Source organism: Capra hircus, chromosome 11 (genome assembly GCF_001704415.2).
Source record: "Capra hircus breed San Clemente chromosome 11, ASM170441v1, whole genome shotgun sequence".
Lineage (NCBI taxonomy): Eukaryota > Metazoa > Chordata > Mammalia > Artiodactyla > Bovidae > Capra > Capra hircus.
In genome coordinates, this window is record NC_030818.1 from 6,103,405 (window position 1) to 6,131,325 (window position 27,921).

At 44.1% G+C, this 27,921-nt stretch overlaps 1 protein-coding gene across 1 annotated transcript; it reads right to left on the reverse strand.

Moving 5' to 3' along the window:
* RNF149 (ring finger protein 149) lies at positions 1,604–27,707 on the reverse strand. Its single transcript, XM_018054928.1, has 7 exons — positions 27,111–27,707; positions 15,659–15,909; positions 14,762–14,830; positions 10,935–11,017; positions 8,560–8,656; positions 5,095–5,293; positions 1,604–2,805 (listed from the first exon to the last, which is right to left on the reverse strand). Exons 1-7 carry the CDS (start codon positions 27,547–27,549, stop codon positions 2,762–2,764), a joined length of 1,182 nt encoding a protein of 393 aa, XP_017910417.1. The 5' UTR covers positions 27,550–27,707; the 3' UTR covers positions 1,604–2,761.

The following is a 27,921-nucleotide window of genomic DNA, read 5'->3' on the forward strand; positions in this document are numbered from 1 at the left end:
ACTGGAGTGGGTTGCCATTTCTTCCTCCAGGGGATCTTCCCGATGCAGGCAAGGATCGAGCCCATGCCTCTTGTGTCTCATGCACTGGCATGCGAATTTACCATTGTGGTCTATTACTGTTATTATTGTTTTCATGATTCTAGCGGTCTTTGGTGTAGCAAGTGTATCATAAAACATGAAGAATGGTGCTTATTGCATGCTGAAGCCCCAAAGCTGCCCAGGCTTCCCCAATTATCCCTTGTTGAAAATGTCTGAGCTTGCTGGAAAGGCCCATTTTGGAAACTGTGCCCCGAGATTACTGAGGTCAGACCAGAGGTTCGCTTCAGGAGGTTTTGTCATCGTGCACCCACAGAGAGCCAACTGCCAAGAGGCACACTGCAATTCGGCCTTTTAGTGTCATCACTCCTCAGTAACTGTGGGGCAGTCCTCCAGGGAAGAGTCTGGGCACCCAACATTCCCAGCAGGGGAGGCGCTGTTACCTGCTCCAGGTGCGCTGTGCGCATCCCTCCTCCAGGTGGCCTGGCTTTCTGACAGGAAGGCCCGAAGCTGCACAGCAGGGGCGCTGGCATCCACGGGTACATGCTGTCCACACACCACCGAGGCCCTCACAGTTAAAAAGAAAGAACAGTCTCTACGTTATCTGTGAACAAAGCTTTCAAGACAACTGTCAGAAGGAAAGTGATTACTGCCATTAAGTAATACAATCTGAACTAAATCTCTCTGCTTTACTAATCTTTCTTCATTTATATTCCCCAGATTCCCAGCATTTTATCAATGTTGTGTTTCAGCAAAAATTCTAGTAACTGACCCTTTATCACGTCTACCTAAGAAAATCCTTTTGAAAGGCAACAGTTTCCTTACCAAGTACAAAAGGGTTTTCTGTCTGCTCTTGCAGATTTCCTTATTTGCTGTTAAAGACTTGTGTTTCTAAAGATGAGAGAACTATAATTTTTCCAGTCTCTTATGTTTATAACTTAGTGTCAAAGTCTCTTTTTTTTGACTGTGCCTCACAGCACAGGGAATCTTAGTCCCCTGACAAGGGGTGGAGCTCGTGCCCCCTGCAGGGAAGCACAGAGTGCCAAACAGTGAACCCCAGAGGAGTCCCTCAAACTCCCGAATTAGGTAGAGCTCTGGCTGACAGCCGCTGATAAGAACTCACTCGCCCATCATCATCAAAAACAATTCACCCTGATCTGTTAAAGCATTCTTTAAAGTCAGCTTCACTGGCTAGTGGGAAGAATTACAGCACTTTCCGCTAGTATGTGTCTTAAAACACAAAGAGCAATCTACTTGGTATAGAATCAGGGACATATTTTCCTATTTGCAATGAACAACACAGAAGGCAAATTTCAAAGATGATGGCTACTATGGAAACCCACTGCAGTGTCTGTTGAAATGAGCACTCAAGAGTAAGGCAATTTCTATCCCAATAGCTCTTCCCATGGAGTCCGGCCTCTGTTGATATCAGTAACACTGTTTAATCACCTAGAGTTTCACTGAGTGGCTGGAATCAGAGTGTCCTAAGTAACTCGGAAAAAAAAAAAAACTATGAACTTTACGTCTTAGATACAGCTATAAGAATAAATTGTTTACACTTTAAAAATTATATACTCTAGTAAACATTTATTTTTACCATGAAATAAAGATGTACACAGTAAACAGTTTGGAAGCTACAAAGGACTACAATTTCAAGTTGTAAAAAAAACTAACTCTTCCTCTCTGGACCTTCCACCTCTAAGAAGTGACGGCAGAGCAGAATGTGTCTTTTTCTTTGTTCTGGCCACCCCTGTGGCATGCAGAACTTCCCCAGTCAGGGATCGAACCTGCAGCCCTTGCTGCGGACGCGCAGAGTCCTAACCACTGTGTGTCTCATCACTTCTTCAACTTAGAAAGCGGCCCCCAAAGCTTCAGAGCAGCCTAATTCCCCTACCTTCGAGGAAGAACAGCAAACAAGAGTAGAGGGGAGAGATGATGAAACAAGTTCACTGCTTTTTTCCATTGCTTTAAAATTAATCTAGAAAACTGGTTACTTGTTTAACAGCAACTGAAAGTCTCTATCTATCACCCTTTTAATTGTAAAGATTAAACTGTAGCTGAAATCAGTAAATTCATCATTTACCTCAAAAAACAACCAAAAATCCCCCAAATAACCCAGTCTGTCTGCTCCATTTCCTTAACAAGCAATGAAGAACTTCATGCCGCATGTGACAGCTTTTTTTATTTGTAGAAAAAAGGGACAAAACTTCCCTCCCCATCAAGGTTATTAGAAGAAATTAGGTAATAAAAGGGAGAAAAGAAATTACTCAAGCCCACCAGTACTTTTCTCATAATTCCAAACTTAAAAAACAACAATGAAAGTGCTCTCGGGTTTGGAGATCTCTCTAAAGTACAGAGGTGCAAGAAAGCGACAGACGTCTCTCACCACACTGACAAGCTTAATGTTCAAAGATTAAGTCTTTCCTCCAGGGAACACGCAACTCCATTTCAACTAGTCTAAAGTCAACGTGCTTAGGCTAGAACCAGCCTTGAGAAGACAGAATCATCTTATGACACATTTCAATAGATAAATATATCACGACTAATCAAAAAGTCTCTTGAAAGAATAAAATATCTGAGCTCTTTGTATACCAAATTAGAACCTGAAAGGTAAAAGAGTGTGCATTATTTTCACATAGACACACTATGCACTAAAGTAGCAAAAATAAAATGTCCTTTAATTCGAGCCTAGGCTCTGTCCGTGACATGGTCCACAGGTCGCGCGCTAGCAGGCGGGTCCGTCACGCTGAGTGTTGCTCCTGCCTGTCCCTACAACAAAGCAACGGGAGCCAGTGTTAGTCGCTGGGCATATCCTGGGCTTTGGTTACATAAACACTGTAACATTTGGAGATCATCATTCATGAAACAAATTATAGAAAATTTTAAATAAAACTTACATGGAGAAACAGCAACCTATTCCCGACAGAGAGTTAAGAAAATACAAAAACACCTTCTTCATATACAGCATGAGAGGTTTTCTAGTCTAGTTAGCAAGCATGTGGTCAGCACCATGCAACAGAAAAGATGCAGGCTGAGCTGGTGGGATTAACCAGAGTGTGTTTCCAAATGCGCAGCGATGGCATCACCACCCATGAAGACAGTAGCTTGCGTTTACTGGGCAATGTATATTGACCCTACAAGCTAGAGACGTCTACATTATTATCCCCAATCTAGAGACTGGAAATTGAGACCCGGAGAGGTTCAAACTGGCATTCGAGTCCAGTCGGATGTTACTAGGAAAGGAGAAGAGAATAATTTTGGTGCAGAAGGTTTCTTTCAGGAATACAGCACCTCCTCAAAACTAGGAGAGCCAAGCACTGTGAGTTCACCTACAACCAGACCTGAGGTCAAGTGGGCCAGAGAGGAACCCACTGCTGCAGACACCTTCTCCAGGGAGTGGGCTGCCCTAATAACCCCCACCTTCATCTCCAGATGCTCCTGAGGGTCAAGAAAGTGTTAGCTTAGCTACTGGTGAAGTTACATTATACTCTGGAAGTCCTAAGGTCGGCTGGAAAGAATTAACTTTTTTCCAATGTAATATTTCTCAAATGATGCTGTTATGATGGTAGGCTAGAAATAATATTAACACATTAATTACTTGTCAAATTTACTGGTGAACAAATACTTAGAAATTCAGCTTAAGAATTTTACCTGTCCTGAAATATCTCAAGGGTAGTCAAGTAGTAGAGGAAACAAATTTCGTTTCCCTTCTGGAGACTGAAGGAAACAGCAAAAATTACAATGGAATGCATCTGGGCTCACTGCAACGGAACTGCTGAAAACAGGGCGGTTCATGCCCAGCAGGAGACCCGGCTAGAACTCCTACCGATCCAGCTTTCCACTTCCTAACTCTCTGAAATTCATCCTCCCTTTTTCTTACACAACGCATCCTTTCTTCCTCTGGTCCTACTTTAAAACTTCAGTTCTCATGTTTCTATCTTTGCTTCCCAGATTCTAAAAATGTACAAAAAAAAAAAGACAAACCGATTCAGTTTGAATATTACCAATTTGGAAAAATGTGCTTCTTTTTACAGGTTGGCAAATTCAAAATTAGAAGCATCAATTCTTCTCAGTTAATCTATAAATTAATTCAACTATAATAAAAATTTTCATGGGATTTTCTTATACCTGGTAAACTGATTTTAAGATTAATCTTAAAAAATGAAGAACAGCTCAGAAATTTTTAAAAATAAGAATAAAGATGAGGAAATTTGCCTTGCCTTGTGAATATCAAAACATATTATTCACAAGTAATGATCACTAAACAACTGACAAGTCGTTAAATATTTGGGAAAAATAGGTGAGTTACATCTTTTCTGAAGCTATGTGCATTAAAGATTTGAGCATAAAATATAAAACCACAACTGTTAGTAAAATATAAGTTAATAACCCCAAGAAGACTTTCCTAAGTTAGCATTCTATCAAAGGCAGAATCATGCAAAGTAAGAGAAGGCTGGACAAGATAAAAAACAAAGCAAAGACCAAAGAGCTCTTAGAATCAATATGAAAAAGTTAGTTTTTCCATAGAAAAATAAATTAAGGATGAAATGGGCCACTCAGAAAAGAAATATAAATGACCAACAAATACGAAAAGAAGGAAGTTGCATCAATAACTTTAAAAATGCAATCCGTTCTATTTTACCTACAAGGAGGACACAGGACAGCTAGGTGGTAAATGTATACACTCAAGTTATTTCAGTGTCACTGATGGTAACAGCCCATCAGCAGGATGTGGCTTATAGAAACTATACTGAACGCAGAATGTGCCAGTACACAGCTGCAGAAAATCTCATGTCTTGTCTACGGATACAGAGTTTTGTACACTAAGAGGAAGAAACGGGTTACCTAAGGGCACATAAATGATATTCTCCTCCTCCTCACACACAGAAAAAAAAATCTGAGATATATTTATTGAAATGTTGAAACGGTATTGTATCTGTAGGGGTAAGATTATGGTTTTCATTTTTCCTTTATGTTTTTTCTGCACACTATGTGCTTTTTCACTTTCATTTAAGCACTGGTAACACCACTGTGTTTGCTAACCGGCCAGTGACTCACCCAGCAAGGCTGTGTTTTCACCTGCATCCTCCTTAAAGCCGGCGTCACAGGGCGGCACAGGGTCACTGGTGGAGGGCGACTCGGAGCTGCCAGTGTCACTTCTCTCGCCGTCCGGTACCGAGAGACTCAGATCTGCAGCCGAGACACCCCCAGGGGAAGATTCTGGGGCAGTCACCTCCTGCACGTCCTCAAGTTCGCCCTTGAGAGTTAGAGCAAAGAAAACACCTTTTCTCAGTAACACCATCAAGCTTATCTATCATCATCTGCTCATAATTCAAACAAACTATTTAAACACCAATATTGCAAAAAGCACATCAGTATCTTCTTAGCATCACCAAAAAGTGAGTTACTTCCAGTAAATAGCTTTTTATTGCCTAAATGCTTTTCCTCCAAAAAACCATTTTTCCCCTTGACACAAGCGATGCCAGCTTTTAAACTATGTATTGACAGAAAGTGAAGCTCTGTCACAAATGCATTTTCCTGGCTTCCTGAGCAGCCTGACTGGCTGCGGGCCACTGAGACCAGGGCCCTGAGCTTGAAAGGCCGCCCTAACTGCTGCCAGTGGCCAGGGCTCAGGAGACAAGCAGGCTCCCGACCCTCAGGGGCTGCAGACTGCCCCGGGCTCACTCGGAGAGCGCCGACTCTGCACAGGGTGTGTCTGCTCCCACTGTGCCTCCACTGCCCCATGTGCTGCTTTAAAGAAGAAATGAGATCAGGAAAGTGGGTACAGGAGACCCTACAAGGACCCCTGCATTGAGTCTCAAAACCTGGGGGCCATCCAGAAACCTTTTTTTGGGTAACACCAGAGTCAAAGCTGTGATGGACGAATCTGCTGGGAAAAGGCATACTGGGGGCGGGTGGGTGTCCCTGTGAGTCTGGGCTGAGGCTGAACACTGCACAGCCTAGCTCCCTGCTCTACTCCCAGGGTCCTCAGGGCCAAAGGCACTGCTGCTCCCGCGGCTGGCTCTGCCTATGTTCTAGAACCTTCTCCCCACCCCTGGACACTGCGTGGCTCACTGCCTTCCCACAGGCACCCCCAGAGAAGACGCCTGCCACACCAACCAACAAGTCCTGCTGGGCTGCTGTCGCACCCGCACTCCCGCTCAGCCTGCCCTGATCTGTTTTTCCAGGTACCTGTCTGAGTACCTGCCAGGCTGAACTAGCTGCCCATCTCAGACCCCACGTGGTCACTCGCCATTGACCTGTGATACGCAGATCCATTAACACACAGCTCAAATGTCCCTCCAGAAAGCCCTCCCTGAATGCTCTCATTGCCGCTGGCAGGGTCAAGGCCTTCCCTCTCTGTGTCCCACACTCTCCAAACAGGCCTCCTTGGCCAGTGGGGTGGGGTGCATGCCTGCCCCCCGCCAGTACAGATGGCGGAATTCCTAGGAGCCAGTGAGCAGAAGGGTGGAGCCTTGTGCAGCTCTGTCTCTCCAGAGCCATGTCCAGACCCAGCACTGCACACCCCTGATAAAGGCCGGCCCCAGAGCAAACACGACAGGGACAAGAGGCATGTCAAAGCGGTCACAGCTGCAAAGTCAGGCACCACTCTGCAGTCTGTGAGGGCCAGTGGCTGCTCTCACTGTGGTCATTTTCTCCCTGTGGAAATTAGAACTAGTTACCACACGAGAGGAGAGTGTAAAACGCTCTACAACTCAATGCAGGAGGGTCAACGGGTCTAAAGAAAAAGACCTATCTGTCAAAGAATTAGAAAAATAAATAAATAAAGGCAAGACAAGTTAATATCTTAAGTGTGATTTCAAATTACTGTAAGTTTCTTCAAAACAGGAAACAAGCTTTCTGGGAACATATATTCTAGCCTTCTGAAACTAACGTTCTGAAAGCAAGACAACCTGATGTAAAATGAGTCTTGATTTTTAACACGTGAAATATATGCAGATGCATTTCCAAAAACAGTCTCAATGCTAAGGTCAACGGAATGCCTTTTCCACAAATGTTTAGAAATTAAAAGCAGGTCTAAAGTTACCAACTAATGAAGACAGCAACTCAAAAGGCGTTTCAGAGTGCATCTACAGAAGGAGGAGGAGGAAGACTGCCAGGAAACCATCTGTTTAATCCCTGGCTCTCACTGTTTAAGACACGGTCCCAGCAGGGCGGGGCGAGAGAGAACGCGCCATGGCCACTAAGAACGCCCAGGACACCCGCCAAGCTGAGGGGAGCCGCCAGTTATCAAAACAACGAGTCAATCAACATTAGAGATTCTAGAGCAGAGACACGTTTTCTAGACATCCAGGTGGGTAAGGTTCCAGTAACACAGTTCTGCCTCCCTCTCTGTGTATCCACAGTGAGGCCTCTACAACTCACACTCAAACACTGTAATTCACAGAAAATCGTACTGGCTATTAAGATAGTGCGTGGTCCCTTAGCTCTCTTTTAAAGATATGCTGAACTGGAAAATGAAAAATATTTTGAAGGGGGCCTGCAGCCTTGAGGGCTGATACAGTCACATAAATTCATTATCATAAAGAAATCTCTTTAGTAAATGCTGCAAAAACATCTTATGTTTAGCAACAAGAAAAATAATTATCTGATATTTAAGTTACTTCTCTCAAAGATCTCTGTTTCAAAACAATTTATATTTAACCAAGAGTATCTTGGGACAGTAATAGGTTATATTTAGACTCTAAAAGTATAACAATCTAGGAAAACCTGTTTTCCCTCTTTTGGGTAGGAGGCTAGTTAAGAGCTTGGACCCTGGAATTAAGCAAACTTACACCTGAAAGCTGATAACCCATCACATCACCTGTGACTTTAGGTGAGCAACTTCTCCCTAAGCTCATGTTTCCGGTTACTAAAGGTGGCTACTAAAACAGCGCTCCCCTCCCAGAGGGGCCAGGAGTCAATATTTTAATGTGCGTTAAGTCATTCAGAGCACAGCTGCAATAACCTGCTCTTTCACTCCAAACCTCCCGGCTCTGTTCTCCGAGCGTGGCCCTGTGACCAGCTCAGTATGGCAAAGTGATGGAGCACGTTCGCTGCGGGAGGAATTTCCCCTGAGCTATCTGACTCTGAAACCCAGGTATCAGGAGAGCTCGTGTCCAGAGGTGCTGGCTTTCGCTTCCTTTGTATGTAAAATGTGCATCTGGCTCCTTGCAGGTCAGATGTTTTACAATAATTATTTCCAGGACACTGACCAGCATCTACAAGACCCTGCAGAGTGTTACAGCATATAGCAAAAATACCACTCTAAGTACGAACTTCAAGCATACACCTAGTGTATTATTCAATAACCCTGTAAGTTCATTGATTTTGGGGGAATGTCTTACGAATTTACTTTTGATATAGAGAAAATTTTCTTCAGGAACCAGAAGAACCTAGAAGGAGCATCTGGGTCACTCCTCCTGCCTCTCTGGTCAGGAACAGAATCAAATCACTCAGGGAGAATGGGGGGCAGTGGGGTGGGGGGAGCAGAGATTGAATATAAACAAAAACGTAACAAACCCAATATCCCAGGGCTTTGATGACATCAAGTTTACACATTGGACACGTGCGGTGATCCAAAAGCCATGGGTCAATGCATATTCTATGAAAAATATGCCTAAAAAAATTAAGTACGTGTTAATGTCTTAAAATAATTGCTTATACCTTATAAAGGAAATAACACATCCTACCAACTCATCTTCTTGTTTACAAGTTAAATGCCATCATATCAAAATTCCAGTGTATCCACTTACCCTGGAAGGTTATCTGTTCTACTTTCCAAAGTAAACGGAATTTGGCATTTAGAGGGAAACTCCCCCTTCACTGCACGAAAACAGCATGGTTTATTTCTGTATCATGCTGGAATGTATTTTTACGTGCCTCTGCTAGCCTTTCGGGAATGAATGTGCCTAAGAAACTAAAGAGCTAACTAACAGTAACAAGCTAATAAAAGCTGGTAGTATCTCATGTAAAGTGACTCCAGTAGAAAGGCAGCAAAATATCAATTGAAATATTAAAGCTGTCTGTGGGCTGCAAGTTAAAAAAACACTTAATGTGTTTTTGTAGCATCTACATTTCTCTAGAATGAACACATTAGTTTCAGAATCAAAAAAAGAAATCACATATGAATTTTCTCCTTTTACTGAGGTCTTCGTTGGCTCACTTCCCTTCTCGGGTGATGAGTCTGCAGTGTATCTGTGCTTCAGGTAAGCGGGTGTGGGGATCAGAACCACACCGATCAGGCTCAGATGCCAGCTGTGTGATCAGATTATGACTGTGAACGGATCCTGAGGCCCCTCTGCACCTACCTCAAAGGCTGTTCTGAGCAGCCCACATACCACGTGGCTACTAGGGTAGTGGGCACTATAAATCCTCAGCAATTTTTCCTTATTATTACTGTCGTCACTGTCTAAAGACCTTTTCTCCAAAGGGAAACCTGTCAGGGCAGTTAAAAACAACAGCAGGTAAGGACGTAAGGTGGTCCAACCCAGCTTGTCTTGTGATCTATCTATCCATCCTTAAACTGAAACCGACCCACAGGAACAGTTTTGAGAAAAATAAATATGTTGGTTCCATTGGGAAATTAGTTGAAATAAATCACAGGAGAAAACTGGGGTGGGGTGGGGGCAGGGAATGAAAACCCCACTAAGATGACCAGGATACATGCACATTCAGGAGACACTTGGCTGTTTATGATATGAGTGCAAGTCCCAGCTCAGCCGTCAGGAGCGTCTCCATTTCCTGTAGCAGGAAACCTGGCTGCTCACTGTGTGTACAAGTCACAAGGACCTGCCCTCAACCAGCCTAGAATAATGATTCTTTTCTATTTTAATAATCTACAGGATCCCGTCAACTGACACCGACCCCAATCCACTAAGCACCCAGCACACCAACCCACATGAACTCCTGCAGATTCAAGTCCACTATCTTGATGCAGGGAAATTAATTTTGTTATTCTGATCCTCATTACTTCATGTCCTCCACAGAATTCCTGAGAACTTTATCTCCTATAAAGTACTGGTATATACTCTGAACACTTGTAAACATAAAGCGAGGCACAATTACATGCTAACTTGTGACCTGCTTCTCATAGGTGCGAAGTAGAATTTAAAATGACCAGCTTTAAAACACAGTCTCTATACACCTTTCTGCTGACAGAGCAATTTTTAAAGAAGAGTTAAAGCATCTCATGATTAAAAAGGAAACATAAGTTTCTGTTGCTAAAAAAAAAAACCTAGTTAAATAAAGGAGGAATATTTATTTCACACAACCCCAAAAAGAATCCAAACTCAGGGTGCAAGTAACAGTGGAGCCTAATCTAAGAAAAAAGGCATCTCCATAGAAAAATAACAGATAAAAATACATAACCAGGGAATGTCTTTAAGGATAACATTTTTAATAAATGTCTGGGAAAATGTTCACTAGTTTAAAACATAAGAATTACAATATTTAAAAGCTAAAAAAAAAAAAAAAAATAATAATAGCAGAGCCTGAGCCAAGTCTGTTGACTGTCCCTGGCCCTCTCCCCCAGGGCCTTCACCTGGCCAGCTGCAGTTTCCTTTCTCCCAACATGGCAGACTTTCTCCACTGATAAATGTACAGTATAGACCCCCAAGACCCTACTGAAGCCTCCTTGTCTATAAGATTAAAAGCCAATCTGCAAAAAAAGGAGACAGTGGGTCTTAATGGTCACCTGAAGTCTTCAAGCAAAACAGTCTTAGAGTAAAACAGTACAAGAGGACCTTGAAGACTTTGAGCTGCTTTTCTAAGAGGTGAGATGATCGCAAGGTATCACCTGATGGTAAGATCTGCATATCCTGAAAGACACGTTAACTCTTTGGTCAGAAACCTGAAACTTGTGATTTTTTAACATCCCAGCAAGTAAGAGTACGTACTTGCATGGCAGAATTCTGATAACGTCCCTTCCTTTAAAATTTTCAATACACACTGCACAACTTTCAGCATCGACATCAATCCCCTGTAAAAAAGAAGAGCAAAGAATTTGCTGTATCCTTAGCAAATAGTATGTGCTTCCCTGGTGGCTCAGACTGTAAAGAATCCCCCTGCCAATGAAGGAGACTTGGATTTAACCCCTGGGTCAAGAAGATCCCCTGGAGGAGGAAATGGCAATCCACTCCAGTATTCTTGCCTGGGAAATCCCATGGACAGAGGAGCCTGGCAGGCTACAGTCCATGGTGTTGCAGGGTTGGACAGGACTGAGCAACTAACAATAGTTAATAAAACACTGTTGGTAAAACTCACTACAACAACAAAATCTAAACAAAAACAAAACTCACTATCACTCAACTAAAACAATGATGAATTCTAGTCTGCATTGGTACATCCTGAAATTATACACAGATAATTTCTACTTGGCATTTATCTTTACCACTATCAAGAGATTTTATTTTTAAAAGAATTTGTCTGAAAAGGAAAAGATTTCATTGTCTACCTAATCAGATACGAATAATGTTTAAATAAGAAAGAAAGAAAAGGGAAGTCGCTCAGTTGTGTCTGACTCTTTTCGACCCCATGGACTGTAGCCTACCAGGCTCCTCCATCCATGCAATTTTCCAGGCAACAGTACTGGAGTGGGTTGCCATTTCCTTCTCTCTTTAAATAAGGGGCTGTTCATTTTTTTAAGTGACCGTATTTTTAAGGGCTGTAGAAATGCAAATGCCTGCTTTATTATAATTAATTTTTTTTCAAATATAAAACTTACAAAGAGAATGAATATCTAATAAGATATACATTTTCTGGAATCATTGGAAATATAATACAAAAGAGGCTTCATTAGAATATGGTAAAGAACAAAGTTATAACTTGTAGATGAGAAAATGCAAAGTTATAACCCACAGATGAGAAACTACAAATGAGATACTTTGGGACTACATATCTGAAAATATTCACCTCACTAGTGATAAAAGAACCACAAATTGAAATAAGTTACTTTTTTTTTAAGTCACTATGTCATGTCCAACTTTGAAACCCCATGGACTGTAGTCCACCAGGCTTCTCTATCCATGGGATTTCCCAGACAAGAATACTGGAGTGGGCAGCCATTTCCTCCTCCAGGGCGTCTTCCTGACCTAGGGATCAAACTCCCATCTCCTGCATTGGCAGATAGATTCTTTACCACTGGGAAGCTCGAGTTACTTTTTCGTACATCAAGTTAATACAGGTAAAAAGAAACAAAAATTTCTGGGGAAGCAGTCTTGTGACACAATTTTAGCTTCGGAGAATCTGTGAGTCATAACCTTTCTGGGGGTGTCAGCTCATCCCACTTCCCTGAGTACCACCTAGATATGTCCACCTGGCTTCAGCCATCAATCAAAGTAATAAGCATGGCTGACCTGGCCACCTGACCCAAATTTGGCCAATGAGTTTCTCTTCTCCAGGACTCTGGGATAGGGACTCAGTTACCAGTGTCCGTAGCTTCAGCAAGTTAATTTTATGGAACACAGCTTCACAGTCATCATGTAATTATTTTAAAGTACTTTTAAGCACATGGGTCACTTGTTAACAAGCAAGCAGTAAAAACTGATTTTATATGTGGATACTGCTATCAAAGATTGCACTAAAATTAACTTTGTCACTGAACTTAAAATTACATGTTGCAACTAGACATTACCACCTTTTTTCACACGCCAAGAAAGAATGATGCAATCATTTTTACTTCCCTAATGGTCTGCAAGCTTATACATTACTGTGATTGAGTCCATAAGAAAAACTAGGAAACAACCAGTCTCCGGAACTCAACAAGATGTAGATTTAAGAAAAAACACAGTCTTTGTTTGCACAAATTAAACATGTAAGATTGCCAGAAAATCCACCTATATACTCATGGATCATTTATGGAGACTTCTTTTTTTTTAACCATTATTTCTGACAATAGTCTGTAGAAGCATATTTTCAAAATCGTTCTGTACAGAAGAGGGTAATATCAATTGACTTATGTTCTCAAAGACTTCATACAGTAAATTACACATATGAATCTATGTCTTCTCATACTTAAGGACAGAGTTCCTGCCAGAGAGTAGAACATACATTTCAAGAGGAACATAAAACTATGCTCATCATGGAACTGCGAGTGGAATGCACAGCCTGTCTCAAGATACTTGCTGGGGACTCTTTCCCCCAGGGGGCGCTTCCCTGATGGCTCAGCTGGTAAAGAATCTGCCTGCCAATGCAGGAGACTTAGGTTAGATCACTGGGTTGGGAAGATCCCCTGGAAAAGGAAATGGCAACCCACCCCAGTATTCTTGTCTAGGAAATTCCATGGACAGAGATGCCTGGCGGGCTATAGTCCACAGGGTTGCAAAGAGCTGGACACGACTGAGCAGGTACGCATGCCCCCAACGCACACACCCACTCTCTCCCCCCCGCCGCCACCCTGCTCGGCCAGGGACCCTCGTAATTTGTAAATCATGTTAATCTTCCCATGAGATGGGATTTTTTTTCCCCCACTTTTCCTTTTGAATACAGCCACATGGAAAGAAACCTGGACTCTGCACCGAGCCTGCAAATTCACTGTTACTACAATGTAAGGCATCTGGGAGAGAATGCAGCCAACAATATGATTCCTAGAGTACCCTAATGGTAAATATTCCACAGGAACCATCAATATCTGATCTCAAAGCTTTAAAATCAAAGGTCTGCAAACGTAATGCGTGTTATCCTGAAGCTTTAATCCTTTAAGTAGGTCACAGGAGGAGCTGTGAACCCAAGGGCACTTGGGGATTGGAGGCTGCTGTGTCGGCGTGGATCAGGGCTCAACAACTTACAGCAGCAAAGAAGCAAACCCAAACGATGGAACCCACCCGTGGCTATGTTGCCTCACGTTTCACAGCACTGAAAATGGGCCATTAAAAGAGTAACTGTTCCTGCATTAGCAACTGTTTTCCTTGTAAGGAACCTATCCTCTAAGAACATGAGGTTCTGAAACTTAGGATTTATTGCAAAAATGCTTCTGAACCCTGCTATGAGTTTGGCCTTTTAGAGACTTCCCTAGTGGCCCAGCGATTAGGACTCAATATCTTTTCTCCTCTTCTCCATAAATCCCAGTCTTTTCTCCCTGTAATTAAGGGAGTCGGAGAGAATGTACAGAGCATAAGATTTAACAGAGGTGGATTTAAGCCTCAGTGTCTCTGGTATAGAGACTGGAGCTTCTTCGGAGTCACCTGTGTCTGACTGACTGCACCATCCAGTCTGGCAGCAAGTAGCTAGTATGGCCACCTGAGCATCTGACATGCAGCCAGGGTGACTGAGGAGCTGAGTTTTCAGTTTAATTTAGTTCATTTAAATTCAGACAGCTGTATGTGGCTAGGGGTACCTTCCTGGGCAGCACAGGTATAGACGGCTCTTCACATACACTGGAGTGTTTCAGTCAACTCTTCTTTAAAATAAACACATATGTCAAAATTAACAAACTAGCCAAAACTCCATGATCAACACTGTTAGCTAAGACATACAAATGGATTGGTATTTTATATATATATATTTTTTAAGATTTAAAAAAATGCAGACCATTTTTAAAGTCTTCATTGAATTTGTTACAATTTGTTCTGTTCTATGTTTTGGTTTTCTGGCTGAGAAGTATGTGAGATCTTAGCTACACAACCAAGGGGATCTAACCCGCGTCCCCTGCGTTGGAAGGCAAAGTCTCAGGGAAGTCCCCAGATTCATATTATAAACAAACAAAAAACAATCATGAAAATATTACCTTTTCTCCATGCTTTACAGTATGAAGAGGAAGCTGCCCAATAACTTTCTTTGTTTCTTTTCTATGGCTCTTAGGGAAGAAACACATTATTATTATTGTTGAAATGTTTAAGTCACTACTTTAAAAATTCATATAGTATAAGCAAGCTATGGAAAAAAAGTCATAAAAAGCAAAAATTTAGTGACTACAATGAAATAATTTAAACAACAACAACAACAACAAAACTACCATTTAAGTCCTAGCGTATAGAACAGTCATGTGTAACCTAGGAGCTGTTTGATCAACAATACTTATTTTCAATTCCATGCCTGAAGAAGAAACCAATATTATGTTTGATTATTGGTAAGAAAGTAGTCAGCTGAGGACGGGGCTCCATACACTCATCTGTGAAGGCCCCTAAAAGGACAGAGGCTTCCTGGTCAGAGGCAGAAGATGACCCAGCAATGACCATCTGCAGCCTGAGCAGCCAGGAGGGGTGGTTCTCAAGACAACAGGTGAGTGTGGGACCCACAGGGCCCTGCTCTGCTGCTACTGAGGAGGCAGCACCCCCGCAAATAAACGGCTCTGAATGCAGCTCCACTGTGGAGACAGGCAGGGCCAGTTCTCTTCCAAAACACAACCATGTCCCCCCCAGCTTCATGCCTTTTTGTCATCCCTTTATGTCTGGAAAGGAGAGAGGATCTTTGCAGGAGTGAGAGATGACCTGATTTCCTACAGCACATAAAGTTGAATATATTCTAACTTAAAACTTATTTTAAAAAAATTCCCACATATCAATGACTTAAATATTATAAATGATAATAAAATTAAAGGTATTGTCTAACAGTTTCAAAAAGAATACACAGGAAATATTTACAGACGATCTTTTAAAAAGCAAAGTTAAAGAGAGACGGTTACCTGACTTCCGAACTGTGAGCCGGTGTATAGGAAGCGCTGTATATAGTAAAATATTAGCCAGGCCAACGAGATAATCATCATGGTGATGAAGGCAATGGCCACAAACACCACGGAATGACCGCTGATGAACTCCTGGACGTGCCGGGTGCCCACCCCGATGGTGACGGTGACCGGAATGTCCTTTTGCACAAGTTCCACAATTTCTCTTCCTTTTGGGTAACTAACCATAATGACCACTATGTTTCCTGTTCCTTAATAAAGAACAAAGCAATCAACAAAACACAAAATAAGATATGGAGATAGTAAGGTTCCACGCACATGTGACTGAACACTGTGATAAAATGGACACAAACCCCAGTTACCAACACGGGTGACCAAGGAGAACACAGACTGATTATATAAGAGGCAGAATAAATCACTAAGAAATACCCCCTCGAAAGCAAGAGCCCCCCCACGCCCCCCATTCAGTTTCATAAGAGAATTCTACTCTCAAATCTTTAAAGAGCAACATATATAAGTGTTCCACAGCAGCTTTTATAAAAAAAGAAGTCTTAAAGTTATTTCTAGCATAAGTAAACCAAACATGGTAAAACACACACACACACACACAAATACCGATTTCACTTATAAATATTAATACAAGTGCCTGAACGTCCCCATTATCTCAGGGAAGCAATCTGAGAATTCCTCCTCTCTTCAATATTATTTCATGTTGTTCTGAATGCATGAGCAAACAGGACAAAAAAGTAAGAGAAATAAAAAAGAACGGCTATAAAGGCCAATTTTACATGAATCTCTCTATAAATTGGGCTTCCCTGGTGGCTCAGATGGTAAAAAATCTGCCTGCAATACGGGAGACCTAGGTTCGATCCCTGCGTCAGGAATATCCCCTGGAGAAGGAATGGCAACCCACTCTGGTATTCTTGCCTAGGAAATCCCAGGGACAGGAGAGCCTGGCGGGTTACAGTCAATGAGGGTCACAAAGAGTTGGATATGACTGAGCAACGAACACTTTCACTTTTCATCTATAAGTTAATCTTTAGAATTATCAATGGGATTTTAAAAACCCTAAAAATTATGCTTCTAATGTTCACTTAGGGGAAAAATAATCAAGATTAGGAAACCTTTGTAATCAATAAAACTTGAACTAGCCTTTATAGTCAAAATAATTAAAACAGTGCGGTAGCAGCATTAGACAGCCCAGAAATTAGACCACAAAACATAAAAAAATTCAGTAAATGACAGAAGTGGATTCCAAATCAAAGGGGTAAAATGGACTATGGTTAAAAAAAAAAAGTATGGGTGCAACTGAGTACCATCTAAGGATAAAAAAGATGAATCCTTTCTTTACAACTTAAAGCCAAATTTAAATTCTAAAAAAATCCAAGATGTAAATATATAAAAAAGAAAAAACTGAGAAGAGCCAGAAGAAACACGGACATTAAAAAATAAATAATATTGAAGAAAAACCTTTCCAAGTGTGAAAAATCCCCTCAGAACTTCTTTTAAAAAAAAGATTTGAGCAACTAACCAATTATATAAAAATAAAAATTGTCTGTTCTGACTAAAAGAAAGCAAAATCAAGGACTCAAGATCAAAAGAGCAAATGGCTAGCAGGGGGGAAGTAAATGTAACATAACAAAGATAAAAACTAATTTCCTATAAGAAAAAGAGCAACAGAAAGACAAAGAAAATGAAGTGAGCTTGAAGAAACCACAAATGGGTTTTGTTTTTGAAAAGGCAATTTTAGTGAGATATAATTCACATGCTATAAAATTCACTCTTTTAAACAAGTGTACAATTCAATGTTTTTGTTGTGCAGTTGCTAAGTCATATCTGACTCTGCGACCCCATGGACTGCAGCACGCCAGGCCTCCCTGTCCATCACCATCTCCCGGAATTTGCTCGAACTCATGTCCATTGAGTCAGTGATGCCATCTAACTATCTCATCCTCTTGTCACCCCCTTCTCTTCTTGCCTTCAATCTTTCCCAGCATCAGGGTCTTTTCCAATGAGTTGGCTCTTCACATCAGGTGGCCAAAGTTTTGCAGCTTCAGCATCAGTCCTCCCAATGAATATGCTGGGTTGATTTCTTTTAGGACTGATTGGTTTGACCTCTTTGCGGTCCGAAGGACTCTCAAGGGTCTTTTCCAGCACAATTCGAAAGCATCAGTTCTTCGGCGCTCAGCGTTCTTTACAGTCCAACTCTCACATCATACATGACCACTGGAAAAAACCACAGCTTTGCCTAGACAATTTGCCAGCAAAGTGATGTCTCTGCTTTTTAATCCTCTGTCTAGGTTTGTCACAGCTTTCCTTCTAAGGAGCAGATGTCTTTTAATTTCACCACTGTAGTTACCATCTGTGGTGATTTTGGAGCCCAAGAAAAGAAAATCTGCCACTGTTTCCACTTTATCCCCTTCTATTTGCCACAAAGTGATGGGACCAGATGCCATGATATTAGTTTTTTGAATGTTGAGTTTTAAGCCAGTTTTTTCTCTCTCCTTTTTCACCTTAATCAAGAGGCTCTTTGGTCCTCTTCTCTTTCTGCCATCAGAGTATCATCTGCATACCTGAGGTTATATGATACTTCTTCTGGCAATCCTAAATCCAGCTTGTGATTCATCCGGCCTGACATTTCGCATGATGTACTCTGCATACAAGTTAAATTAGCAGAGTGACAAAATACAGCCTTGATGTATTCTTTTCCAGTCCATTCTTCCCTGTCTGGTTCTAACGGTTGCTTCTTGACCTGCATACATGTTTCTCAGGAGACAGGTATGGTGGTCTGGTACTCCCATATCTTTCAGAATTTTCCAGTTTGTTGTGATCCACACAGCCAAAGGCTTTAGTGTAGTCAATGAAGCAGAAACAGATGTTTTTCTGGAACTCCCTATCCCCCCGCATTGGAAGGCGAACTCTTAACCACTGGACCACCAGGGAAGTCCCTTTTCTCAGTTTTTGCTATCACAATTTAAATGTCCATCAACAAGAAAACCATTACATAAATTATAGTATGTGTACAGACTGAGGCAGCAGCTCTATTAATATTGATGGCAGTCAAGACAGAGGAGGGAAAAAAAGCATCATGTAAAAAAAAACTGTGTGGACAAGAGGTCTACGCAGTCATATCAATACAGAGCGCCACCTGCCTGGGTGGAGGTGGTGGGGGAGAGAGCTGGACATAGCAAAAATTCTCTGCCCTGTGTATGTATTATCCCTTCAAAAACTAACCTAAAAAAATTCATTTAAAGACTGTTCTCCAGCATTACCCTGAAACCACATTCTAACACTATTTTACTGTGGGGAGAAATTTAATTCGTAGCAAATCCGCTGTGGCCCTCGGCCATGGGGATTTAGTTACTGAAACCTCAGAAGAGCAACCTTCTAAGGTGGCTCCTGTCAAGCCGATGCTGTGACCCACTAAAAGTGTCACTGGTCAAGTGCCATGGCTGCCTGAGTGCTCGCACAATCCTCTACGTCATCCCTAGGGAGGCTCAATAAGGAGCCAGGCATTTCCTGCCTTTAGGGAAATAAGCAGGTAGTAGCTGAGAAAGACAAATACAGAAACAATTAGGAGAACGATACCATGTATGATTACGGGGTGCCCTGTAAGCTGAAGACCCTTTCCATAAATTAAAAAAGTTTCCTTTAATGGAAAATGTCAAGCACATACTAAAGCAGAAAGGACAGTACAGTGAACCCCACGGACCTGTCTCCACGTTTACACAAAAATCAAAACGTTTCTATGCTATGGTTACAGGTACAATTTCTGTACTCATAGAACAATCTTTGGTTGTTAATGCAGAAACCAACTCTCAAGCCTTTTCACATTTGTGCCTTCACTCGAGGCAGCAAGAGGTGAGTGATCGTTTTACAGACCAGGGCTGAGACATCTTCAAGAGAATTGCTCAACGTGACGCAGCACCTGGAAGAGCCGGCTCCTCCGCGTGTGCCTCCGCCTTTCCCCCTGTGAGTGGGGGGTTGGGGAGGGGAGGGGTAACACAGGTTTCGGGACCACCAGAATGGGCTCCAACCTGCCTCTGACAATTCATGTCTGGGTCCTCTGAGACTATTTCTTCAGCTGTACAATGGGAATGACAATTTTTCTATTTGGACTGTTGATTATTGAATGATAATGTGGAAGGAAAAGCTGCAGAAATGAGGTGATCATATTTTCTGGGATGGGAAGAACTTTCCCCTGGGCAGGGAGTGCATCTTGATGGACAGGAAGAGTTTATCAAGCAAAAAGAAGGGAGGTTTTCTAGGCGGTGTACCATCATAAAAGCATATTTGCATTGGCAACTGGTTCAGTTTGCTTAGTGACTCAATATACATAAAGGTATCCTGTTTATCTCACTACCTCCAGTGCCTCAGGCAGCTTGCACATAGTAAGCGTTTAATAAATATTTGTTGCCTAAATGAGTGAGAGATGGCGGATGGGCTGAAAACACCTGAAACTTCAAGGGAGGGCTGCAGAAACGCTCTGGTTATAAGAAGCACACCCGGAACAGAAACACCTCCAGCGTCAGTCTCAAGTTTTCCCCTAAAAAACTCCTAGTTCACTAAGTTACAAGAGAATATTAAAAAGTAATAATACTGTGCCCGGGCTGAGGGCTAACATTTGCCACACTCTAAGTACAGAGAGCCCCTTGAACAGCAAGGAGATCAAACCAGTCCATCCTAAAGGAAATCAGTCCTGAATATTCACTGGAATGACTGATGCTGAAGCTAAAGCTCCAATACTTTGGCCACCTGATATGAAGAGCTGACTCACTGGAAAAAGACCCTGATGCTGGGAAAGATTGAGGGCAGGAGCACAAGAGGGTGATAGAGAATGAGATGGTTGGATGGCATCACTGACTCAACGGACATGAGTTTGCAAAAACTCTAGGAGATAGTGGAGGACAGAAAAGCTTGGCATGTTGCAGTCCATGGGGTGGCCAAGAGTCGGACATGGTTTAGCCACTGAACTATTTTAGCAGCAAGACTGCCTCTGTGAGCTACTCTATTTTTAAAATATCTACTTAACATTTATTAATTTGGCTGCACCGAGTCTTCGTTGCAGCATGTGGGATCTAGTTTCCTGACCAGGGATTGAACCAGGGCCTCCTGCACTGGAAGTGATGAGTCTTAGCCACTGGACCATCAGGGAAGTCCCTTCAGGAACTACTTTAAATCATGAAGCTCAGAATGAAGACTTCTATCCCATGCCTGGCTTTTCTGGGACGTGTAGGGGGATGAATGGAAGCAGGGCAGCCGAGCTCAGGGTCACTGGGTGCAGGGCCCCCAGGGGTGCCTAGCACAGGCCCCTTCTGGCTCTGCCCTGTCCTCCTATCACTGCCTCCCTGGGCCAGTCTTAGAGCCCCGGTGGCCTGAGAGAGCAAGTCACAGCTGATTTCCAAACCAAACAGCTGAATTTCCTCACAGAAGGCAAAGACGCTCAAAGTCTTGGGACAGGGGAAGAAAAAACCCTTTGAATGTTTTTCTTCCCCAAGCCTCGCACTGCTACCAATCACCAAAAAAGGTCGTTATATGCAATGCCCGCCCCTCCCTGCAAACAACCACCAGTCACTAACTCCTGGAAGGCAGTTTGTTGTATTTCTAACTTAGATGTAACTCAAGGTCTTGCATAGAGTACATGACCATAAACCTTCTTGAAAAATAATAGTTCCTCTTACTACCTTGTCAAAAACAAACAAAATATGTAAAAAAAAAAAAAAAAAACTGTTTTGGTCCACAGCTTCAAAATTCTGCAGGGTCATGAGTCTAGTGTACCACTTCTCCTCCCTAGGAAACTATTTAAAGTAGATTTCAGCATTCTCTTGAAGGAGACGGGAACTACTTAAATATTTAAAGTGGCGGATTAGATTTCTGGTCTAGAAAACTGATGCAGGCAGCGAGAGATGCATTTTATTCCTTTGCTGTTCACCTGAAACCATCACAACATTGTTAAAGGTATTTGTATACCCCAATACAAAATAAAAAGTTCACAAACATAAAAATAAATAGCTTCCTTTGGAAGGAAAAATACATCAAAGATACCCAATGGTGAGAGGTTACTAGTATAGTTTTACTTTAATATGCCTAAACATAAAAACTGGTATGCTTTCATAACTGTAAACTTAACAATTTGTAAATGTATGTAAATATGACTATAAAACTATTAAAAGTAAGACATTTAAAAAAATGCACGTAAAAGATCCAGCATGAGAATCCCATGACCTTTTAGGTTTTCTTTTTTTCCAATAACGTCCACAGTCTCTCCATCCTGCACCCAACATGGAAAAATTAAGATTCAGCACAGGTTTAACCTTGGTTTCCAGCATCCCACACCTCTGTGTATATGATACAGCAATGCCTCTTAAGTACACTGGTTTTTATTCACTTGCTATAGAATGTCTTGGGCTTCCCAGGTGGTGCTAGTGGTAAAGAACCTGTCTGCCAATGCAGGAGACATAAGAGATGTGTGTTCAATCCCTGGGTCGGGAAAATCCCCAGAAGAAGGCCACAGCAACCCATTCCAGTCTTCTTGCCTGGAGAACCCCATGGACAGAGGAGCCTGTCGGGCTACAGTCCATAGGGTCACAAAGAGTCAGATACGACTGAAACAACTTGGCACACACCACACATATAATGTCTTGGTGAGTCCCTCCTCCTCACTAGACAAGGACTACTGTTCTTATTAGTTTTTGTAGCTCTAGCATCATACGCGATGACCCAATAGAATGGTTTCTGTATGAATGAGTCGACCTGAAAAACTGGTTTCTCTTCTGGTATTATCCTTGAACTGACCCAAGGTGAGGAGAATCTCAGAGACTCCCTTTGCAGGGGAAATAGTACATGGAATATGAATGGAATGGAAACGTCTCCAGAACGTGAGCTATCATGCCAAACACAAATGTCTTTATGGTTGGCTGGGATGAGTGATGAGGACTCAAAAATACATGCAACTCTCGTCTTGGAATTTCACATTTTGTTTTGGAGAAATCCGGCTTGCTCAAGAATATTCTGTATCTGTTGAGTATAGCGCTCAACAATTTGCAGCTCTGCTAAATGCATTACTTCACCTCAGGCCTTCAGTCTTGGCCATTGTTGTCACCCAAAAGGTCCTACAGCTCCTCACACAGCCCCCATACCACAATCACCCAGAAACCTTCAACTTAAGCTGTCCTTCAAGACTCTGTCTGCCTGCTCTCTGGGAACAGGCTGTTTATCCCACCTGCTATGAGGTTGTACGGTGCCATCTCTTCCTAGGGCACCAAAATACAAGCTAAACTCAAATCTAAATGTTTAGCTCATTTGTGAGAGCAAAGCATTCAAGATCACTGAGCACCACTCACTCATAAAACACCATTTCCCACGCTCTGCAAACACAGAGTGTACATCTCTCTTAAGCTAAGGGACTTCTTATCATGTGTCATCTCCTGCCACTCCTACAGTGGCCCCTTCCCCAAACACACCTTTCAGCCCTGCCAACACCTGGCCTCAGTAAACTGCTGACACAAGCAAAGTGCCAGTCTAAACAGCCACTCAAGATGTCAGCTGGAGGATCGGCCTGTAATTAACTAGCAGTCACCACATCAAGGCCAATCCTCTCTAAAAGCTTTCGTTTCAACGGCTTGACTTATATCAATTTTTACTCTTCTTGGTCAAAACAGCCCCTAATCTCCTTTGCAAGACCTACACTGGATGCCCCTCCTTTCTGCTTTCTAAGCACGTGGGCATATAACTCTGTTGAGGGCCCAATCATATGGCCTGGAAAGGTCTGTTTATCACTCCACTAAGCTGTGAACTCCTCAAAGGCTGATACGTGTCTCAGGCATTTCTACCCACAAGCAGGTGCCATATGTGGCTCAGACTGGCCACTCTCTATTCATCTGTCAAAGGAAAGAGAACCAACCTTGGGCATTACAGTCACAGTCCTTACAGTTAGGGCTGTTACAGTCCTGATAGAATATTGTCTTAAAGTCACAACTTATTTTCGAGCCACAGTAAAATACTGACTTAAGTCCACAACATCTTGTACTGGATTTTAGCAGTCAAGCAACAGGGTTTAAGAAAAACTGCTGACGGGCTTCCCTGGTAGCTCAGTGGTAAAGAATCGGCCTGACAATGCAGGAGACATAGGTTCAATCCCTGATCTAGGAAGATCCCACGTGCCAAGAAGCAACTAATTTAAGCCCTTGCCCCACAACTACTGAACCTGTGCTTTAGAGGCTGAGCCCAGGAGCAGCAACTACTTAAGTCCACGCCCTAAAGCCCATGCTCTGTAAGAGTGTGTGTGCATGGAAAGTCGCTTCAGTCGCGTCCAACTCTTCGTGACCCCATGGACTGCAGCCCGTCAGGTTCCTCGGTCTATGGGATTCTCCAGGCAAGAATACTGCAGTGGGTTGCCACTTCCTCCTCCAGGGGATCTTCCTGACCCAGGGACCAAACCTGAGTCTCTTATATCTCCTGCTTTGGCAGGTAGGTTCTTTACCACTAGCATCACTTGGGAAGCCCCCACAGTGAGAAACCTGCAGCTAGAGAGCAGTCCCCGTTTGACACAACTAGAGGAAAGCCCACGCAGCAGTGAAGAACCGGCACAGCCAAAGAAAAGAAAAAAGAAAAACTGCTGAAACTCTGAGACTTGGGAGGAGATCATCACAATCGGAGTTCAGTAGCAGCCACGTGACCTATGAACACAGACCCCCTAGTATCACACAGGAACACTGAGAACCACGGATCAGTGGTTTTTACTGGCTCCAGCCACATTCTGACAAAATAGGGAAAACTAAAGTCTGAGCTGCTGTCAAGGTTCTGCGTAACCTTTAAAATTCAAGTCTGTCAAAGCCAGCTCCTCCTCTGACTTAATTCCATTCACTCCATTCTTAATTCCAACCCATTCTCAAGAAGACATGACACAGTTGTACCCTTGTCCCCAGCGGGACCGAGTTCTCAGAATAGAAGGGACCTTCTTTTCCATTTCTAGTCACCAACACAGCACAGGCCCTTATATTTCTGCGTGGACTAGTCAACAGACTAAGTGGATTTCAGCTTTTCCTCTGTGTAACCCACTGGTCTCACTGTTACCAAATTCGTCTCTTTTTAAGTCAGCAGTTCAAACCTGGGATGTTACTGTCATCCTCTCTGCCCCTGGACATTTGGCAATATCTGGAGCCATTTCTGGCTGTCACAACTGGAATCCTGTGTATCCACAGGCCAAGACAGGCCCCTGCAATAAAGAATGATCTGGCCATAGATTGCCTTGTTCCCGGGGGCCAGTCATTTCAATTCTTTCAGTCTCCTCATCCGTAAAATGGGGCTAAAGGATCTACCTCAAAGGGCTGTAAGCAAAGAACTGACTCTGCACTGGGAACTGTCACACTTTTTCTTTTAAAAAACTGCTAATATTGTTACTTTTGTCTCTTTCCTCAAACAGAATTAATTTTACACTGAAACAGACTAAAATGGACACCGAGAATGGTAACAGAAGCTTGCACAAAAATTTAAAATGAGCATCAATGAGCGGCTTTCTGAGCCCGGATAAATTATATGTCTGTAAGATAAGCAAGCAAGATTGCTGAATCATGGTTAGAAAAGTACGATTAGCCTGGAAGGATGTTAGTGTCATTACCAAAAAATTCAGTAGACACATTTAGAAAATTGTGGATGGAAAAGAACTGCCATGGAAAAGAGAAAGCCCACAAGAAGCTGCAGACTCAGAAGTGAAGGCAAGGACCCAGTGTCAGACAATCCTGGCACACAGGGTTCTTCTCCGGCAGAACCCTGCCCACAGGAGGCGTCTGGAATGCTGTGTGAACTCTGACAGCACTTCTCATGAGAGTTTTGCAGAAACAGGGACTTGGGTACAACAACTGGGATAACTGCACCAAAGGTGCTGCCTTGCCCAATGTCACCGCATGGACATCTGCTGCCGTTTCCTCCCCAAACCCACTTCCTCTCTGTCGCAATTGAGGAATTTCCCCCTCTTCTATCAGAGCTCAACTGCTCCGAGAATCCTGGACATAGCCACCATCCTTCCCAAAGACCTGACTCTTGCAGTTACCTCTTCTCCGCCATTCAGCTTCAACATGCCTCACTCACTATGCCGTTCATCCCACCTCTCCCCAGTTTCTACCCATTTCTCAGCACCTCCCCAGCCCTCGCCAATAACCGTCTTGAAAGCATCATTCTAACAGTCTCACTTCCCCACCTCTGAACTGACTTCCGTTCCATCACTCTGCTAAAACAGGCCAAGTCCAAAGTCACCCTTCTGTCCTCATTTTACACGCATTCTGAACCTGCATTCAAGAAGCCAAAACAGAACAAAAGTCAAAAAGCACAGGGGGAAAAAGAATGTCTGACTTGCAGCAGCAGAAACTTTAAAGATTTTGATCCCAGGAAGTTCAGAATGAGTCTGACCTTAGAAGGCCGCCAGACTCTATCATCAGTCAAATAGCACTTGGAATTTCAGTTCTGAGAATGATGCGTGCCTGCGTGCTAAGTTGCTTCAGTCGTGTCTGACTCTCTGTGACCTTATGGGCTATAGTCCACCAGGCCTGTCCACGGGATTCTGCAGGCAAGAATACTGGAGAGGTTTGCCTGGGCCCTACTCCAGGGGATCTTCCTGACCTAGGGATTGAACCTGAGTCTCCTGCATTGCAGGAGGATTTTTTTACTGCTGAGCCACCCAGGAAGCCCTTTCTGAGAATAAGAACCCTTGCAAAATAAACCTTTCAAACTCTAAGTGCTTGAAGATGTAACCTGTTGCCTCGGAAAACTGCCTGTGGGAAGGGTTGCCTAGCTAAGAACAAAATCTTTCCCTGCATGATCACTTTAAAATTTTTCATCTAAACTCCACTCAAGGAATCTAACAATGGAGCCAGTATTACAACCTTCTATTTAGCAAATGAGAAAACATACTCAACTTAAGGCCAGGTTTTCGGACTCAGTTAAATACAGACTGTCTCACTTTAAAGTTTAGAATACTGACATACATTATTAAAGTGAAGAAACCGGAGTGTCACCGAGCCACCGCCTTACGTGGTGAAGGGACTGCCAGACCCTGCAAAGCCCTGGAGAAGAGCTTCCACTCCAGCCGCATCTGACTTTGGGAAACACTGAATGGCAAGGGACTCCTGATTAGAGAGACTTTCCGCCTGTGAGAACCAGAATCCTCCTCATGCGGGTTTTAAAGTCTTCCGTTCTCCCCACCGCCCTCCTTCCCACACAGGACACCTTTCACCTCAACGACCCGGGGAGAAGATGTAATTCTGTCCGGAGGCTCGCCTCCCTCCTTAGAGCACCGGGGGTCACACCGAGCCAAGCGGGCGCTACCCTCGCAGGTCCCGACGTCCGGAGCCCACCACCGCCGCCCCTCGGGGTCCCGGCAGAGGACCTCGCGGCCGGTCGGGACCCCGGCGCACGGCCGCCGCGCCCCGCCCGTCCCCGCGCGCCGGCGGCTTACCCGCGTGGGACATGGGCGCGGTGAGGTTGCCGTGGCGCTCCTCGTTGTACAGGACCACCGCCGAGGCGTTCCTCCGTGCCGCCGCCAACACCTTCTCCTTGAAGGTGCAGCCCCCGCGCGCCACCAGCGCGACCCAGGGCGCGGCGCCCCGGCCGCCCGGCACGAGGAAGCGAGTGCCGGCCTCGCAACCCTCGGGGTCGCGGTCCTCCGCGCGCGGGACGCCCACCAGGCCCCGCGCGCCCTCCTTGGGCGAGCTGTCGCCGAAGCGGCCGCTCTCCGAGACGCTCCTCACGCTCCGGTTGGTCTGCGGGTCCACGTACTCGGTGCTCACCACAGCCGAGAACCACTCGAGAGCCCGGCCCCGGGCCCCGGGAGCGCACAGGGCCAGCGCCAGCAGCGCCAGCGCGCCGCGGGCCTCGGGCCGCCGCCGCCACGCCATGGACGCGCCGCCGGGCTGACCACGGGGGACTGGCCGGGAGCCGGGCGACTCCCGGCAGGGGCCGGAGGGCGCGCGCCGACGAGGCCGCCGAAGAGAGCGGAGAAGCGAGGTCTCGCTGCCCAGCCAGGGAAGACCCAGTCCCGTCTGCAAGCGGCGCCGCGGCGCACGCGCACCTGGAGGAGCGGCGGCAGGGGGCGGGGCTGGCGAGCGGGGCGGCGACGCACGCGCACCTGACGGAGCGGCGGCAGGGGGCGTGTTGTTGTTGTGGGGGCGTGGCTTGCTCTGGCACCCGCCCTGCGCAGAGCTTGGCGCCAGAATCGTGGGCCCAGGATCCACGAGTCTCCTAGAGCATCTCGCTTTACCTACCGCCCA